Source organism: Eurypyga helias, unplaced genomic scaffold (assembly GCF_000690775.1).
Source record: "Eurypyga helias isolate BGI_N326 unplaced genomic scaffold, ASM69077v1 scaffold37279, whole genome shotgun sequence".
NCBI lineage: Eukaryota > Metazoa > Chordata > Aves > Eurypygiformes > Eurypygidae > Eurypyga > Eurypyga helias.
Genome location: NW_010270975.1, coordinates 1 through 20014, shown reverse-complemented (window position 1 = coordinate 20014; position 20014 = coordinate 1). Strand labels below are relative to the sequence as shown.

Below are 20014 nucleotides of genomic sequence, written 5' to 3'. Positions count from 1 at the left end.
CAGCAGGAACACACTCCCACTAACGGCAGACTCAAGCCCACCCCACTTCTTTGGTAGCAAGGACAGAGTCTGAATTTATAGGAGGGGACAACACGAAGGAAATGAAGGCAGATTTGATATTCAACAGCAACAAGTCGCTCCAGAGTGTGGAGCTCTGCTTCCTGCCGCTGGAGGGAGAGCTAGAGCCTTGCAAGTCTCGGGAGAGACAAACCAAACCCCCGAGGCCCTCAGAGCCCAGTTCAAAGCAGAAAAGAAAAAAGCCCCCTCGCTCCAAGGACAATGACAGTGCGTTGGCTCTCCCCCAGGGCTGTCAAGGGTGGCCGTGCCATCACTGCAGGGCAGCCTTGCCTTGCAGCTGCTCCCTCCCAGCGCGCACCCCGCACGCAGCCAGGAGTCTGCTCACAGCTCACACACACAATCTAATATGCACCGAACGAGAGCTGTGATGTGCTCCACCAGACAACAAAGTCTTCTTGGGGGCTGGTAATCCCAGAACGGTTTGGGTTGGAAGGGACCTTAAAGACCATCTTTAGGCGGGGCCCCCCTCCACTAGGCCAGGTTGCTCAAAGCCTCATCCAGCCTGGCCTTGAACACTTCCAGGGATGGGGCATCCACAGCTTCTCTGGGCAACCTGTTCCAGTGCCTCACCACCCTCTCCGGGAAGAACTTCTTCCTGATATCCAATCTAAACCTCCCCACTTTCAATTTAAACCCGTTACCCCTTGTCCTGTCACCGCATGCCTATATATGAAAGCATATATAATATCTTACATATGTATATACTAGAAGAGTCGTGCATGACCTGCATCTCCCCAGGTCTCAGCAAATTAAACTCTCAACAGACAAGAGCTGTCTTGTTGATCCCACATTTCACCACTGTGCTGAACGTAGTGCCCTCTTACACCAGGCAGCAGTGCTCAGAACACTAGGACTGACTTTCCACAGGATATACAAGGCAACAGATTTGATTAAATACCTGATATAGGATGAAATTTTTCCAGACCTCACTGTGGTTTATGTGAATTTACATATTCAAACCCTATCTCTCCACAGTACACAAAATTTACATTCTGTGATGTGTGTGATGTAATCCCACTATAAAGTGCTTACGCAAGCTACTACGTACTGGAAGAAGAGGAGCAGATGTGTTTTAATAGCAATCACTGTGGTCTTCTTTTGTGGCTGTAACAAAATGCAGATAGAGATTCCTTTTGAAAAAGAAAGGACTGAACAGAGCTTTTGGCAACCAGCCCTTGATCAACATCTCTGGGCTCTAGCCAGCCAACCTGGCAAGCAAAAACACTGCAACAAGAAACACAAAATTAAAAAAATAAAAAAATTAAATAGAAATGCAAACTTTGCAATTTAGCATGGAGAAAGATGGTCACCAGAACAAGCGTGAGTGACTAAAGAGAGGGGGAGAAGGACTGATCTCTAGTCAGTTTAGACATTTAAGAACAGAATTGCCACCGTGGTTTCCTTTTTCAGACAGGGAGAGTAAAGCAGGCACCACCCAAGGGCGAGTCACCTTGGGTACCTTAAGACACCTTAGCAGTGCCGTAAAGGCAAAGACTGGAATTACTGCGGAGAAGGCCACATCTAGAGATGCCAGATTTGGAGAATGTTCAAGGACTCAATATATTACATCAGCTATTTGATATTCAGATGGGAGAAATCTGCAACAGTGGTGCAACAAGGGCCAGGGAGAAAGTTACCTGCAGAACTGCAGCAAGATGAACTGGAAGCAAATCGGTACACGTGGGTTAGGATACAGTCAAGGAGCTGTGATAACCTATGCTAGCAGGAGGAGTGCAAGCCGCCTTAAATCATGGCCATCCAGAGCCCAGGTAATGTCAAAGTGGATGCCCATACCCCTTCGTGTTATTTACTTCCTGAGTAGCAAAGACCAGCAATAGAAACCAACTGAATTCCACATTTTTAACAGGGTTATCTCAGAGCAAATCGCCAAAGGTCACTAAAGGGCATTAGCACTCACTAGTAGGTAGGGAAATTGTGGTAACAGAAGGTTAAGTGATTTGTACATCCTTGCACAGGAAGACGGCAGCAGGGCTGATGAACAGCCGGCATCCTGTCCCTCCAGACCACAACAGCCGGTGCCATGCCCGAAGTGTCTTCAGCAACATGTATAATCAACACTACATACAAATTACATTAATATAGGCATGCAATTGCTTTTCTTATGTGTGCCTGGGCCGTAACATTTATCTAGAAAACAAACAACCCAGAAAATGATCTGATTTAACGATCGGAGACTCTACTTGTCCTTTAGCCTTCCTCTGCAAAATCAACCTTCACCCATCGGTGCATCTGCTGCAACTCTGCCCTGAAGGAGACGGTGTTAAGCCACTGCACACACACGCCCCCCAGAACTGCATTTAAATGGCACTGAATTAAAATGAAAATTTCAGGTTTCTGTAGGGCTGCATGTTAACCCCCATCCCATCGTGGTCCAGCAGGAACACACAACATACTTGGTGCTCCCCCTTACGACACTACGGAGTCTTTTGAGCCTGACTTTCTCCATCAAGCTTTGTAAAAGGCAAAACAAGTGCTAGATTGTAAGTTCAAGGCTTTCCACAAATCTTAGTTGTTATACGAGTTTGGTGTATTTTCACCAAGGACTAAATGGCACATCCTTGGAAAGGAGGAAGAAGTTAAGCAAGCAGCAAAACGCCAGACTGCCGATGTTAAATCCACAACGCTGACCACCAGTACATCAAACTAATTCCTAACGAGCCTTTCGGTGACCATGCTGGCAGCAGAGACCAGTGATGATGCTTCAGTCACCTGTGTGCCAGCAGACCTGTGTCCTGAACTAATGTTTCCGCTGATTTCAGTTGTGTTTAGGTGAGAACCTTGCGATTCACCAGGAATGTTCCGCCATGGAAAGATCTCCCCAGCTTCTAACATGCGCTTCATCAACTCGTTTGGTGGAGCCCGCGGTAAGTCGGTCTTTACTGGCTCATAATTAACTGGCGGAGTTCAGCCCTCAACAGGGACTTCCCAGTATCTTAGACAGTAGCCAGTATCTTCAACATTTGACAAGGAAATAGTTTTTTTTCTCTGTGCCCACTACCGTTGCAGCAGCCTCCCAGCCCCTCAGTCTCATGATAGTCTTTTTGCCAGATACGCAGCTGCAAGGCAGAGAAAAGAGCTCATAAACTGAAAATGGTTTTACAGTCCCCAGAACTGAGCTGATGTGCAGGTAAATTACAAAAGGAAAATTATTCTCCTTCCTTGCGCTACCAGCTCATCAAAACCTCTACTTCTCCTTCCCATTAAAAAAGGCTGTTAGAAGAACTCCTCCTCGTAGCTGACATTTTACAGATCTCTCTTCCTTGCTGCAAAGATCATCCATCTGAAAACCAAGTGTCTTTAAACAAAATGCCCCTTCCGCTTATCCTTCTTCCACGGAAGGACTGAGAATCCTTTTGCCTTCACAAAGGAAGATGCTGAACCCATCGGAACGAAAGATCTGCATTGGTGCAAAAGGACTAAAAGAAAAAACACTGGCCAGTCGACAGGATTGGTAGCTGCTTCAGGGCTATGCTCTTCAAAGCTTCACTTACGGTAACATCATCTCTTTAAACCATCAGCTCTTCTTAATCTCCTTCATTTAAATCCCCGCTCACGATTTAGACTCTCCTGACAAAAGCCTCTCGTTATTAGGAGCTCTCCAATCGCTCTCCTATTCACACTGCGTACACTCGCAAAATTCAGACAACTGTATCAGAAAACACAGTTCACTGAAATTTCAAAATAACTAAATCTGCATTACTCAAAACCGTATTCACTCACGAGCTCGCTTTGCTGGCTTCCCCAAGTCGTCTTGCTATACTTCCATTGCTGTGTGGGCTTGGGGTTTTCTTGAATTCTCATTTATTCTCTACTATTCAGACCTAAACATTTCTTTCCGCTTAGTTATGGGAAATCATGGGACCCTTCCCACAGTCACCGACTCCTGCCTTTTTTCCACATACCTACTCTTCTGAATGGATGATCTGTCCATTTAAGAGAACTCCTGTGCCTGCACAATAAGGGTCAGAGTCTTATTAACATCTGTCTAAATGGAACACATCTGGGTCTTACGAAATACTGGCAGCAGCATGGGTGTTCACAATGTTTTACAAGACAGAGTAAAACGCATCTAGAATTATGACTAACAGCCTGACATCATGGCCTGGTTTTGCACAGGGAATCGAAGACCAAGCAAACATCTTTGACCCTGTGATCATCTTACAACAAAAAGCACATCAGGACAGTCAGATATATGTATGACGTACGTTTTACATGGCATTACAATTCACCTGTCTGGATTATTGGGCAGAGAACAGCGATTAAGCCTTATCTCTATTGCACCAACAGGTGTTTCCCAAGAGGCTTTCATGGGCATATTCTGCATTTGTTTTGCATACAAGGTAGGAGGAGAACACAAAACAAGTTGTGACGGGCTGAGAATCAGGACAAATGGTAAGAACAAAGACAAGGGCATTTCTGTTTCTTAGACAATTATATTTTAGTGGTGTGATTGGATGCAATCACAGGATGAGCAGTATCTGAAGCTGCAGCTTTCCAGTATCTGAAGGGGGCCTACAAGGGTACTGGGAGAGGACTTTTTACAAGGGCCTGTAGTGATAGGACAAGGGGTAATGGGTATAAATTGAAATCAGGGAGGTTTAGATTAGATATCAGGAAGAAGTTCTTCCCGGAGAGGGTGGTGAGGCACTGGAACAGGTTGCCCAGAGAAGCTGTGGATGCCCCATCCCTGGAAGTGTTCAAGGCCAGGCTGGATGAGGCTTTGCGCAACCTGGTCTAGTGGAAGGTGTCCCTGCCCATGGCAGGGGGTTGGAACTAGATGATCTTTAAGGTCCCTTCCAACCCAAACCGTTCTATGATTCTATGAGGAGCGTCTTCTAGGGTTTCTTTCTTGCCCATGGGACAATGTCTACAGCACTGGCCGTAACGCAAAGCAGAGCGGAGCCAATCTGTAGCCAGGCACACTCTTCACCACAGCTTGTGTGGTGCTGCACTCTCTCTCTGTGAGCAGGTAACTTCTTAGGGAACATGGACTGGCCACTGGCTGTGCCAGCAGCACACTGGTCAGGACAGAGGAACGGCAGTGGTTGAATTCCGGAAGATTTTTATTCTGATCAGCAGCACTGAGGTGGCAAATAGAAGCAATCGGGCCTTAAGTATGACAACAATTTTTTTACTCTTCTCCAAACCCTGGAACATAATGCATAGTGAAAAAGGAGATGAACGCTCAAACTTTGAGGGATCTAAATTTTACTAATCTGCACAGATTTTGCATGAGATAGCCTGACTATTCATGTACTGAATTACCAGCAGTTGTGGCAGAGGCTGCTTCCTCTTCTGCTAGGTACCACACAGAAAGATTTAACAGCAGTTGGCCATGTTATCTACTCCAGGAATTCTGGCAACATGAAATTATCCAAGAAAGGACAGTACCAGGACCTAGAGTACTGCACAGTCCAGTCAATCGACCGCTTGCCCTCACACACGCTTTGTAACAAGCTTATAAACCTGAAAAGATCAGAAAAGCACTAACCTACCTGCCACTTCATGCCTCACCCCACGTCCACTAAGAGATTCCCTGAAAGCTTATGAACACTCACAATATTCCAAGTCACTGTGCTGACTGAGCACGAATGCTACACTCTGAAGCACCGATACAAAAAAAGGCAAGATTCTTGTCACCACGCTGATCGTCTGTGACCTATAGTGGCCTGAACATTCTAGCTCTGGGCACACTCTGGGCAGGGCTCAACTGGGCTGAGCCACTTTGCATATGCAGATACACAGAGTCACCTTCCTTCTGACCAAATGAGGCCTCTTGAAACACATCATTTTCAACAGCAGAGTTCATGCTAAATGATTCCCAACTGGCAAAAATAAACAATCACTGGACGTCTTTCCTCATAACTTGGTAAACTTTGTGTTTTTAAAAACAGGTTGTGTGGAGAGGGAGAAGGCAGAACAGCCTTAAGGATTACAAAGTCCTAAATTCCATGCCAAAGGCAGAAACTGGAGCAAGTCAATTCTTAACTAGTCTTCATCACTGTGACTCCCATAACATTTTATTCCCTAATTGTAAACTACACCCTTTTTGAGTTAAAGCAGCACCTCTTTCCACACAAATACCCGTTGCTGACATACCTTTCCAGAATTAACCAGTTCTGCTATTTCATCCAAACTTGGGCCACTTGGCATAAAAAATGCCCACCGATAATGGACTCCTTTAAAGAGATACTGCAAGAGAGATCACAAATATATTAAAAAAATCATGAAAGGAAACTGAAATGGGAACTAACATCAATGACAGAAGCACTAGAGAAGGAATTTAAGGAAAAGACATGGAAATTATATGCTAGTGTCTGAAAAAAATGTCACCTAAGCACATGGATTAAATGTACAGACAGGGATGTTGTATTACCACAATAGGATAAGGGTAAATTTTGTGTCCAAGTGCACAAGTCAGCCAGCTGAGAACAACCACCACCTTGTCTCTGCAGCTAAGACCAGCATTATTTGTTATGTGAGAGAAGAACGGTGCTATATGTTTATACACGTTCAGAAAGGGGGTGAAAGAAATCCAGCAATGTGACATTTGGAACCTTACACCTCAGGGTCAGCAATTAAATCCTGAACCATCACATCTGCCAAAGTCATCCCTGCCCAATGACAGATGGCAGCTCACATGGAAAGCATTTGGGGAAGATCTCACAAGCACAAGTCTAAGGCACCTCCTCCGAGGGAGTCATTACAGGACTAAGAGCCAGCATCTGCCTAAGAGAGATGAATTTTAATGCATGGCACACAATGCTCCTCATCATGGCAACATGCACACTGAGAAACACCATTACGTTATTTCTTCCCAGCCTTTTCATTTTGTTTTTGAGCTTTCCTTTGAAAGTACTGGTGCAGGACTTAGAATCCCATTCAGCCATGCCATCACAGGAATACCATAGCAACTGCCTGAAAAGCATTCATGTGGAGAGCAAGTACACGTGTTGAAAGAAGAAAGAGAAAAGTTCTAAAAAGCCTCACTGATCTGGCCACTGGCAGAACATTTTAAGATCCACTTATGAAAACTAGAAAAATCAGTATCCATCCAGACACATGAACGTGAAAGAGATGAAAGACTTTCTAGCCACCCTCCACCACTTGTATTACTCTCTGGTGCTGGAATAGGATGAAGAGAATCAGTCATGGAACAATGTTTTGAGAGCAAGCTTGACCAGCCTAAAGCAAGTAGCAAAATTACCCTCCCTTCAATGAGGCAGGGCTTTGCTCTGCTTCCGATGAAACACTAGCTGTCAGCAGGACTCGCTAGGGAGGACAGATGGGGAAGGCCACAGTGAAAAGCACAATAAGGAATCAAAACTTCAAAGCACCCCAAACTACCACACTCACCAATCAGCACCACCCCAGCACATCGGGGGTTTTTCAGTGCAAGAAAGAAGGAAAGAAGAAAAATGCATCTGAATCCTAGTTAATGATACACGAGGAAACTGAAACAGATGCAGCTAGATGAGCCACATGACGAGCATCCAAGCCACAAAGGAACCCACCGGAGTGCTACATAACAGCAAAGTATATAGGATTTTGTCAAATACCTTTACAGTTTTGGAACCAACGGTGACTCCCGTTTGTAACATGCCATCAGCCACTCCAAGTCTGTCCATATTGATCAGGAAAGGTGTCACTAAGGTAACGTACGTTGCTCCTGACCACTTCTTCAGGAGATCTAGAGCCCACTTCTCAGTGGATCCGCCAACATTATCTAGGATGAAATCAAATCTGCAGACATGTAAAGAACAGGTTTAAAAATCACAGTATGGGAAAAATTATTTCATCATAATTAAGCTAATTCATATCAGAAATTGGCTATTGTTTACATTTTTACATGTCTCTTCAACGTAATAAAATAACGTGCCTGCAAGACAGTGGCAAGAAAGTCCCAAGACTTCAGCTAAATCCCAGCTTTACTGTACAATAGAAGTTAAATTTACAGGTTATTGCCCATTCACTGTACAGCAGGCATAGGCTATTCATATAACTTAATCTGCACTTACAGCGCCAAAAAGCAGACTCTTAGATGCACAACGACATTCTCTACTTGCCTAAAGCCTTCTAGAGCTCCGTCTCTTCAGCCCTCACACCGAGACTGGGGAGCAGTCTTGAGGCCTGGTCCTACCACTAAACTATATGGTACATGCATGTAAAAAGTAGTCTGGGCTCACACCCTGACTAAGACCATCTCCTGTACATGCTCTACTCACGTAAAAGTCAGTTCCAGTGGCCAAAGGTATGTAAACAAATTACTAACCCTTAAGTCTTCACATCTTTTCTGTGACACAATTCTCAGCCTCACTTCTAAAAGTCTTTTTTGACCTCCTTACTTGTTTTGGGGCCATTTACCTCTACTGACAGCTCTTTCCTTCACATCTACCTATTTGACGTAAAACCTAACAACGCAAAGGGCCTAAACCCTCCCCTCCCATGGAATGGGTATGTGCAGCCTCTGGCAACAAGCCCCAGTTTCAGCGTTCCTTCTCATTATCCCAGCACATGAGCCTGTCGAGGCTGAATAGGGCAACAGGGAGCCATGCACGGCTTATTCTCATCTTCACCTGTACATTTCCTGCAATCTCCAGATTGCAACAGACATGTATATACACATACATCTAATCTCAACAAACAACAAATATGAGGGAAAATACGCCAATTAAATAGGAAAGTTCTTCTCTCTGGAAACAGTTTTCCTGCCTGCCTTTCAAGATGTAATTTTATGTTAAGTTCTGTCAATCTAACAGCTGCCAACAAGAGAAATTGAAATTGTGAAAACTAATGCTTCAGGAAGAACTAGCTCACTTCTGGGATGTGAAGAGTCAGTACAGCTGAAGAGGGAAGGAGGATCATCCCCCTCAGGATACCTGCCTGATCATAGCTTATCATAAAACTGCACCCTAGGACAGCGCTGTCGGTATCTCCTAAAAAGGGACACTTGCTGGATTGGGTGTTTAGCATTTAAGATGCTGAATTGCACAAAGGTAAATTCAGCACTGCTCGCAAACAGCCAGGTTAGTTGCTGCGTGTCCTGCCCACACAGTGCCGGTACCCTCACAGTTGACCTCAGGCCTGCTGACAGTCACACCATAGTTAAAAGGCACATGTCACCTTAGCAGAGCCATCAGTGAGATTCAACCACTGACTGAACAGCTTCTGTTTCCCCTTCCAGAAAGTTAACTCAATCTAGCTAAAAAGAGCAGTGTCAATACCATATTCAAATACAAGTCACAGCAGACTAGGTTTAAACAGATGGAAATATAACGAAAGCAAAAAAAAACCCCACTTCAGTTCTACAGAAAACCCCCAAGCTACTTTAAACATAACTGCTGTGACAAGATAACTGTGATTGTTTCTCAGAGGCAGCCGTACCCAGTGTTACAGAAGAGAAATTTACTCCCAGCTGAGCTGTACAGTAGCTAAGACCTTTAAGCAAGTCACTTAACTGCTTCGTGACAGAGTTCTTCCTTGTAGAAGATCCATTTTACTATTTACTAACCTCACACAGGATTTCTGAGACTTATTTTAATTTATTCATGCTTTGTAAACGCTCCAAGATCCTTGGATGGAAGCTGACAAAACTCTTGCAAATCTCAGTCACTGAGGAGAATCACGTGAGAGCGAGCTTGCCTCCACAAGCCCAACTAACCGGCTGGGTCTTGCAACGAAATCTGTGCTTGGGATACCCACCTGGCAAAGTGCATTCGCAGAGGGCAGGGATGGATTTGCTTTATAAAGTAACGCTCTAGAAATAGGGGGATGCTGGGGGGAGGGAGGGGAGAGGGAGTTCTCATAGACTGGAGTCAGAAATTCAAAAGGCAGAAGGTCTGACTGCCAACTCCTTCATCTCAGTATTGGGCAACACAGGCACGTACAAGGGTAATGTTTTAAGTTGCTCCTCCAGATTTCCAGATTTGTAATCAATCACATCATCTGCTCCAAGCTTTTTCATCAGCGTGCTAGCATCATGAGAACAAACTGCTGTCACGTGAGCACCCCAGGCCTTCACTAGCTGAAAAAAAAAAAAGCAAGTATTGAAAAAAAGGAAGTCCGAAGTTTAAAATATAGTGAAACACTGAGAACAACTTAAAAAGCCAAAGTCTTATTATATTTATATAATAAATGAGCACCTTCAGTAGGGAGTGGGAAGACTGTATTCCAACACAGGATAACTTGTCACACATCCCACACAGGCACACACTGGTTAGAATTGATCAGTATTTAAGGGGTTTTTGGGGAGGCAGGAGTTGTTGTGGAGGAAGGAGGGTGTTTTTTTAATGCCACTTACAGACATCAGGTCCCAGGACAAACAGAGCTTCAAATAAAATGCTCAATTCATCTGAATCTGCCAGCTAATTCTATACAAAGAGGTACTGTCCAAGTTACCCACCTACAAAACTGTCCCCAGATCTACCATCCAATAATTTTAAATATTTAAGTTTAAAATATTTTAGATTCCTACCTGCTCATCATTATTTTACATATCTGTTTCACTGTAAATAGCTTAAATATTAAAAAATGAGAAAAAGGAGGAAGTCATCTCTGATTTACCACAGGGAGGATGTCAGGTGAAGGATTTTTGCTAGTTATTTATCTCTTTTGTAACCTCATTTTTCATTCACAGTAACCTTTTCCACATTTATTCCAGATTAATGTAGTTTACTCAGGATTAATCAGATAGGAATCGCAACTAGTCGGTGGCTGGGCAGCCTTTTGTGCTGATCGAATTGAGCCACCTGCTCTATATGGATCAGAAAAATAACATAGCTGCTAAAAATTCTCCTGTAAGCCTCTTTAAAACCACTATGTTTATGGTCTAGCAACACAGAACGCAGCGATGCAGTCACCCAATTTCTGTACTTTTTTTGCATTCCGAAGAGAAAGACGTTTCAGCATGAGATGACACCAATTAGAATCAAAATCCCCAAATTAAATAAGAGTGTGAGAAGAGGATGTTCCACAATTAAAGGATCAATGAGAGAGCATGTTGACTCTCCAAAGCTCAGAGCTACTGGGATGAAGACAGACGAAATGGCAGCAGGGCAAAGACCCAGAGGGAAAGTTCATCTGAGCCCGTGTGCTTTACGTACACTGCACATAAACGTCTGGTCCCTCTCACATCATCTGACCACCTACAACAGTGATGGCAGATGATATATTCACTCTCCATCAGTTTTTCTACTCATACACCAAGTTATTTTCATATTTATGGAGCAGAGCTGCCTGGAAGATTAATGAAAACAGGCCACATCTTTTGAGCTACATCAATTAGAGGTTCCCTGCACCCACACTGTGAAATGCTATCTTTCACTACCTACACTTGGAACTCCCTTCTTTGAAAGTCCCTGCTTCCCACTTTAAACTAATACAACGTAACCAATGGAAAAATAAATCTGGAAATACTTCACTATGGGAAATACTGATCAGATTGACGAGAGAGATCGATCAGTAGCTTTTTATTTCGTTATTCCTTCCCTCAATTCCCTTACATTTTTTTTTTTCCCCATACTGAATAGTTTGAAGATGCACCCTGGGCATGCTGGTTGTTATTACCTGTACAGCAAACGTACCAACTCCTCCTGAAGCTCCTAATATTAATACTCTGTAAGAGAAAATTAAAATATATTACATAGTTCTTCACATAAATTCTACAGTGACTATGTATTCAAATGCTTCTTATACATCCCTGACACCAAATCATTTTAAGAAAAGGTTGTATTTGTCATTGAATGTTCCTTAGTGGTTAACTCTTCAGATAGCCACTAATATGACTTAACATTGCTGATCATGTTTCCTGTGACAAGAGCATTATCTCAGCACAGCCAAAGAGACATCTTCATCTGCTTTCCACTAAATCCAGGCAGCAGAGCTGCCAGGCAGTAACATTTATCACCCAAAACCCCTGTCCCTGTCCTCACCTTCCCAAACATACTTGCTTAGTTTGGGACAAAATCAGTTGAGAGTCTTTCGGAGAGTCCACGGTCGTATCTCCTACAGAAAATATCTGATTCACCAACATTTTACACAGATTGGTGTTATCCAAGAGAAAAAGTAGTTCAGTATCACATTACTTAGGGAGACTGGGAACTTCAGAATATATGGAACACAATATTCCCATACTGCATAACATTCATCTAAAGTCAAAAATACAATGAAATAGCCTAAGTTTAAGTTCTATCAAATTATCTGCCTTTTTCTTTAGAAAACAAAAGGCAGTAGAATTTTTCTAGTTCGTTACATCTCAACAAGACCCTGTAAGTGCCGGGTTGTGGAAACTGGCCCACAAGCGAGAAAATGAAAGATTATATTACCAAATTATTAGCAAGTGAGAGTTCATTTTAAATGAACACACAACCCTGAATTTCATAAAAAAAGAATGCAAGTTTAGTTGTGTGAAAACCTTGCTGCCAGCAGCCTAATCACTGTTCAAAAATTTCAACCAGGTATTTCATTTAATAACTAAACTTCAGAAAGCGAATTAGTTAAAAAGCCTTGCTACTGAAGTTACAAAGAGTGCTTGGACTTTGGACTCATTTTCTAATTCTAGGACAAAAGGAAGATCCAAGATGGAAGTCTTGGCACAGGACTGGGGAACATCATGTTTCTCAGAACTTCTGTTTGCCAGAGAAATTTCAGAAGCTGGGGATGTTCCTGTTTTAAATCTCACTGAGCCGGATGTTGGAGGAAATTGCTTTTTACAGTGCAAAAATTGTACTATACAATCTGGAGTCTCAGTTTACAAAAATTCTTTGAAGTAACCTAAGAGACTTGGCTTTGGTCACAGTATCCATTTTAAAATGCTTCCTCTCTTGTAACCGATCAGATTCCGTTCCCTCCCATTTCACTGATCCAAGCTGCAAAATTCAGATTAAGAATTTGAAACCACAATGCCTGCAGCTTTTAAATCTGCCAAAAAGTATTTATCCTCAGAACCATGCTTCTAAGGACAGATGCCTGAAGCAACATTCATATTTAGATTTTATTACACTTGAAAAGGCTCAGGGATGCTACACTCAAGATACTGGGTTAAGCCCATCTTTATCCTCACAAAGGACAGTCACAATTAAATCCTTTCCAAAAAAACCTTGTCAAACCGCCTTTCCAATTTTACTCCTTGCTTAAAGGGCATTTCTTCCACTACAAATTTTGGAGAAAGCTGCCGTTTTAAAATGTACGTTTTGCTCAAGGATTTAGGTAACGTTTTCAGTTTTGGGGAGCTGCTTGGCTCGGACTTTTTTTTTTTTTACTGCCCCCTTCACAGAATCATAGAATGGTTTGGGTTGGAAGGGACCTAAAAGACCATCTAGTTCCAACCCCCCTGCCACTGGCAGGGACACCTTCCACTAGACCACGTTGCTCAAAGCCTTCAGTAAAAGCCCTTGAGGTTCTTCAGGTACAAATACTTTCCAGATTTGGGTTGTTCCTATGTTACACGGGATATTTTCTACCAAACTTTCTAATTACTGAAACTCTCTCCATACATTATGACTTCAAGAAAGCTCTTTGCTTCAGAGGCAAACTATGTCTGCACAGGAGATCCACGTGCCACAGCTCAACGGATCAGCATTTACAGCACTGAGGACAGCAAGACACGTCCTTTGGCACGTCCTTTGGCACCAAAGATGGAAGTAGGGAAGTGTTTGAAGGCACAGGACCTGTTAGGATGGTATTGAAGGACCACAGATGGTGGGAAGTGCCAAAGCAAGCAGAGTTTTTCTTGCACTGCCTCAGGGAAACTACCTGTTGCACTGAAAAGGTGAGCTCAGGAGTGAACTAACACGTAAGCATGTGCACGAGGGAACAAACTGACAAATTGTTTGACCTGAACAGAGATCCTAGAGAACCAATTCTCCCAAAAGAACAAAACGAACGTTCACACTCCAGGCCTTGCTCCCATCTGACACAGGCACACAACTCAAGCCAGCATCCACCAAGCCCCATATGAGGCTGTATCGGTTCAAATGATCGGAGAGTCAGAAGATCTCTCCAGATAAGCATATCATGGGATCTGAGAGTTTATGGTGTAGTCAGAAACTAGCATCAGAGAGCCAGGATCTGTTTTGGCTGCGTCCCCATTCCCCCACCAGAAGACATGGGGGGTGGGGAGTGGGTGTACAGATCAAGGACTAACATTTTCTCCAAAATACAAACAACTGAAGTTTCTCAGTGACTCAGCTACATGGCAAATAAAAAAATATTATATTTATTGAATAAATATATCAATTATATATACATCTAAAAATCCATTTTTGATTATGCCAACAAAAGAGATTTACTCCTGTATCAAGAAGCACTTACCCTATCAAGAAGTCTGACAAGCTACACTCACTTTGTACTTCTCAACAGATAAAATTATGAAGTAACACACAGACTTTGAAAAAAATATTTTCTTGGCGTATTATATCATTCAAATTTTCATTGTAACAACATAAACCAGGAGTGTACGTTTAATAGCTTACAGTAACAGAACCCAGTATCTCTCCCCCGCCTACTTAAACATATAAAATGTTGATCCTGTATTTATATAAAAGACTTTTACTTAATGTAAATGTTTTCATGAGCTTCTCAGAATGTCAATTTTGGGTTTATCATGCTTTTTGTGAATACAGCAAGCAAGATGTTTAACAGCTATTGTTATAAGATCATAGAATCACAGAACGGTTTGGGTTGGAAGGGACCTTAAATACCATCTAGTTCCAACCTGGTGTAGGATAAAAGTTACAGAGAAATGACTGGACTTAGAGTGAAGCAGGAGACATCACCAACAATGTAAGCATGCTCCAGGTAACTTGTAAAAACAAGATTTGTGGAAGTGTGTGCAGATCAGATGCAGCAGATACTCCTGTCAGCTCAACATAGAGTCAGACACTGGACTGCTATCGAGTATTTTTGGTTCGCCCACCCTTCCACCTCAAAGAGGCAAAGAATACAATACACACCAATAGGAAAATCTCGCTGTTTCTAAGGTGTCTTAACGCTGCGATAAAGTATCAGTGAAGGAGCTTTCATCAAGGAATACAGCTGCTCTTTCAAAATAAGGCACACTCTTGTGTGTATACGCACCCTTCTACATAGCTATTTACATACACCTACAGGAGACAAAAAGACCAAGACAAAATCACCTATGCAGCTACCTTCTTACCAAACATACTAACTTATTTCAATAAATTAAGATACATTACGTAAATTCTTGTCTTTTGAAATTATTGCCTTGAGAGAGTAATGTAAAGTTCACGGAATATACTTTTGCACAGTCTCTCCAATGCATTTTATGTGTTTCCTACAAGAAATTTTTAGGGGAAAAAACCTATCATCACTTAAATAATTCTCTGCTGGTTTTACAAGTCAAAACTTCTAGATGGGAAACATCATCATTTTATATGTCCATTAAAATGCTTTTGCTGACAAAGTAATTAAATATTTACTGGGAACATAAAAGTTAAGTGTTAAATGTAAAGACAAGATATAAATGCAGTTTGAATTTCACTTTTAACGATCCATACACTTACCTGAAGATTGGAAAGATACTTCCAACAAGGCTAGCCTATCAGTGTATCTTTAGGTTAATTCCATCTACATGTGAAAGTTAAGCTAGTAAAAAATTTCTAAATACTGAAAAATAAAAAGGAAGGCAACGCATCTAGAATTGTATCACTAGCTGGAAGCTAATTTCAATGACGTCTCCTTGAGCGAGCTTTAAATTTTGCCATTTTGTTTCCTCAAAACGCTGTTTATCTTCAGAACAAACAATCACTTGATATTTTCATGATGAAATTTACTGTGACATATGAACAACCACTCACTCAACTGTCTTCTAAAGATGTGGGTGAAGAATTCCAATAAATCTAGTGTTCTTTGCAATGTGTTGCATTACAACAGACACACCCAAGATAAGAGGAGGTCAGGCATCTAGACTCCTACTGCCCAATTACTTTAAGACCTAAATTCTTGGTGCAGCATAGTAACTGTAATGGTTATTTTTCACTTCTAGTATTTTTACTTTAGCCCTTCCTTCCATTCTGAGCATTTTGCTTTCTATTTACACGAACATCCAAAGGCCAAAATAACTACAAATTTCAATTATCAGGAGAAAAATGGAATCTGCTCAAATCTTTCAATGCATTTTTCCTCTTCTATCCTCCATCTGCCAATGTCAGATTAACAGGCTGATAAAGAAACCATATTTTTGGCTGCTCGTCTTGCACGTTTTTCTGTTCTCTTTCGCTTTCCTGACCTCATCAAAGGTCAAGTAAGACCCAGTCACCTGCTAACCTTTTTCTAAAAAGCTGAGGAACCAGTCTTTTCCATGCACACAGGAACTGAGTGAACAACACCTCTGTGGTTGATAGGGCTTTTTCTAGTTGCCAAAATAACTCAGAGAGAAGATACTATATTTAGAGAGCTGTCCTAGCAGACAGAAAGGCAAAGTCCCTATAAATTCCCAGAGATACAAACCTTAAATTCTCTGCATAGTCCTACAGATTAGATATACCTTTGTCTACCTCTACACAGTCCCTGTATAGAGGAAGGGAGCAGAAAGTGAGTCGGTACAACTTCAGTTAGGGTGCTCATCTGAGTCTCCCTCCAAAGAAGCCCCTCTCTCAGCAGCTGTGTAGATTGAACCTATCATCTTCAGACCAGTTGGTCTTTGCCGATGTCATGGTGTGTCTTCATCACTGCCTGACGTGCCTTAGAAGCAGCTAATTAGTACAGAAATGAAACACTTAAGTTTTAGCACCAGAACTGTTTACTTACCTTTTCCCACTACAGTTACTTCGGTTCAGTCCTCCAACTTGGTTAACTGCAGACCAGGCTGTGAGACCTACGTATGGTAAGGAGGCAGCTTCTGTGTGACTGAGACACTTGGGCTTGAAAGCCACCTGAAATAAAATCAATCGTATCTAAGTCACACAGCAGATCCTACGTAACACCGCAATATTTAAACAAGCTTCAGTGAATTGCAGATCGCATGTCCCACATTTTCAACTATCTCCATAACTAGCTGGAGTCTAAATCAACCCAGGCACCAAGAAATAGACAGTTGCTTAGACACCAAAGGGAAAAAAAAAAAGCTAGTCTTAGCAATTCTGGGATTTGGTCTGTTAGCCACATTTTTGAAGGTTTACCTCGTTTCCACTAGCTACCACAAACTCTGACAGAGTGCCCTGTTTCCACGGCGGAATTGCTGCCCACACCTAAAACCAAACAGAAAACAACTATCGATTTTTGTGACTTTGCACATGATTGTACCTCAACAGAAGTTTTCTTCATTAAAGAAATCTTTTTTTCCGATTTGCAGAATGTCTTCAATGTTGCTTATCAGAAACCAGTTTGGCTTACTCTTTACACCAAAAACATCGCAGGACTGACTAAATGAAGGACTGCAGAGCTATGTGTATAAGACTTAATTTAAAAAAATACAAAAACAAAACCAAAAAAAACCCCCGAAAAAACAAGAACTACTTCTATACCAGGAAAGACCAGATTGGAGGGGATGGAGCAGGGAGGAATCAGAATTTGCTATACTAAAACTAGTGAAATGTGAAAGTAGCTGGTGAAGGTGAAAGCAAAGAATACCAGTATTTTATGTGGGGTCTCACAAAGTGGTTCTTGGGTTCTTATTCTCAGTAACTCAAGAGAAAACAAACAAACCCCAAAACCAAAAACTAATCCCTTCCCGTTAGAATTCTGTCTTCCGTCAAAAATGAAGCAACATCTTGAGTGTGCACTTATAAATAAATAACAAACTCCTCTCTTGCTACCACTGAAATGGACCAAAAATTAAAAAACAGAAGGGAAATTAACTTGCAGAAGCAAGTCTGGGAAAGACCAAGTTTTTCAGAGAAAAAAGGTAGGGAAGAAAGTATTCTAGGAATTTACTGCCTGACAGTCCTCATTCAGAGTGCAACAACATAAAAAGTGAATTTTCTCACAAAGAAAGCAAAAGCCGAACATCTCAGAGGATATTTTAACTACACATTTTAGAAAAAAAAAAAAGAGATTGGTGGTATCACCTCATCTCCAGGTTTGAAATAAGACACACTCAGTCCACATTCCATAACAACACCAGAGACATCTCGACCAAGTGTTAGTGGAAATTCAGTGTCGGTGCTTTTGAGTTTCAGGGGATCCCGCTTCATATTTAATGCGGTTGCACCATAACCACCTGCAAAACATGAAATGAACCATGACATAGAATCATAGAATCATAGAATGGTTAGGGTTGGAAGGGACCTTAAAGATCATCTAGTTCCAACCCCCCTGCCATGGGCAGGGACACCTTCCACTAGACCAGGTTGCTCAAAGCCACATCCAGCCTGGCCTTGAAGACATCCAGGGATGGGGCATCCACAACATCTCCGGGCAACCTGTTCCAGTGCCTCATGACATATCGTACTGAGTTTTCATTTATTAACTGGACAATTCCAGTTAGAAAGCACTGTCTGTACTTAATGTGTGTCAGCTCTGTTATTACTCCAGCATGCAAAAAATATGCAATATTTTATACTTTTACAGATTTTAGAAATAAAGAGCAAATCTAATTCTGGCCTACTTGTCCATGAAATGGCTCTCCATTATAAAATTATTTACTATGTGATAACACTGTCAGAAATTCTGATTCTGAAAGGCTGGAAATGCTCCATTTTCCAACAGCATCATGTAGCTACAAATCCAAAAGAACGCCAAGTTTTCCATCTGCTTTTTCAAATAATGTACTTTAAAAAGCAACATGAACATCTTTGTAAAAAAATATTAAGGCACATCTCCTAAGATGAGTAACCTGAACTTCTGTTCAGAAAGCAATAACTAAATGCTGCGAACCCTCAGAATTTCCCATCTAGTAGCTCTGCTTAGCCTAAAAAAAAAGGCTGCATTCAGGCACATACGCCCTTTGGGAGTGTTTGGACAGGTCTGCCCAGGTGCCCTATTATGCTACTAAGTGTTTTAATACTGAAAAGTAACAAACACAAAGATACCACCTTGAAAGCCGGATGAAATTGTAGTTTCTTCCAAATACTTTTACACTGACTCAAAAGTTGCAGCCCAGCAGTTCAAGTGGGTCACTCAACAGGCATCCTCAGATAGCAAATGTCCCATAATCAAACTCACAACTACATACAGAGATTTTTTTTACAAGTCACTAATTAGAGACCCCAAACACCAATCACAGCTCTGTCAGTAGGCTTCCTGCAGGCATCTCTGCATGCGCTCCTGAATCTGATTCGATACGCAAGATCGCTTCTCAACATGAAATATAAGGTCTTCTACTACTGCAACTTCCTTTGTCTACTTCGAACCTTGAAATTGAGAAGAAAATCCGCTTAAATGAGGCAAATACAAAGAGTTAAGTCAGTCAAAGATGTAGGTTTCCTGGGCCAGATGACAGCAAGTACTCAGATGCCAACTCAGGATGAAGGGGCCTGACAAGGAACAACATGGTCGGGATTAGGTCACACATGCCGACTTTGACCTTCAACCCCATCCACCTCAAAGAGATGAGAAAACCCAGGACCTCTCCTGGGGACACTGCTCCTTGGGAAGCCTGGTCTGTTGATGGGAAGAGTTCCAGGGCCCGGATGGTGCCACCACCCAGGTGAGAAGACCAGGAAGTGAACCCCACCATGGTTACGCCATGCAAAAGGAAGCTGCCAAGCCTGCGGAGGACAGCAATCAGTCGCTCATTAAAAGATTACCCCCTGCAACATGCACACTCTTGCCTTCATAAAGGCAAGGGTTTATGTACTGTTCTTCCTAAAGAACCAGAAAAACCAAGTTTCGGAGAGGCGGTTTCCCACAGGGCTGAGGTCGAGGCGTGCTCTGGGGCTCTGGCAGGTGCCCGCAGGGGCAGGCTGGTGACTGCGGAGGCCGGGGGACAAGGGGGAGCCTCAATGCAAGCACAGCC

The 20014-nt window shown here is 42.3% G+C and overlaps 1 protein-coding gene across 1 annotated transcript in view; it reads right to left on the bottom strand.

Moving 5' to 3' along the window:
- RTN4IP1 (reticulon 4 interacting protein 1) overlaps window positions 1–18277 on the bottom strand; it is a gene marked incomplete at its 5' end in the record, with an annotated part of 22204 nt that extends 3927 nt beyond the window's left edge. The window contains 7 exons of the mRNA XM_010158643.1: window positions 6199–6291; window positions 7659–7842; window positions 9987–10123; window positions 11665–11713; window positions 16867–16991; window positions 17238–17306; window positions 18126–18277. Of these exons, the coding sequence (XP_010156945.1) occupies window positions 6199–6291; window positions 7659–7842; window positions 9987–10123; window positions 11665–11713; window positions 16867–16991; window positions 17238–17306; window positions 18126–18277 (809 nt within the window). The remainder of the gene's footprint in view (window positions 1–6198; window positions 6292–7658; window positions 7843–9986; window positions 10124–11664; window positions 11714–16866; window positions 16992–17237; window positions 17307–18125) is intronic.
- Window positions 18278–20014: the final 1737 nt, after the last annotated feature.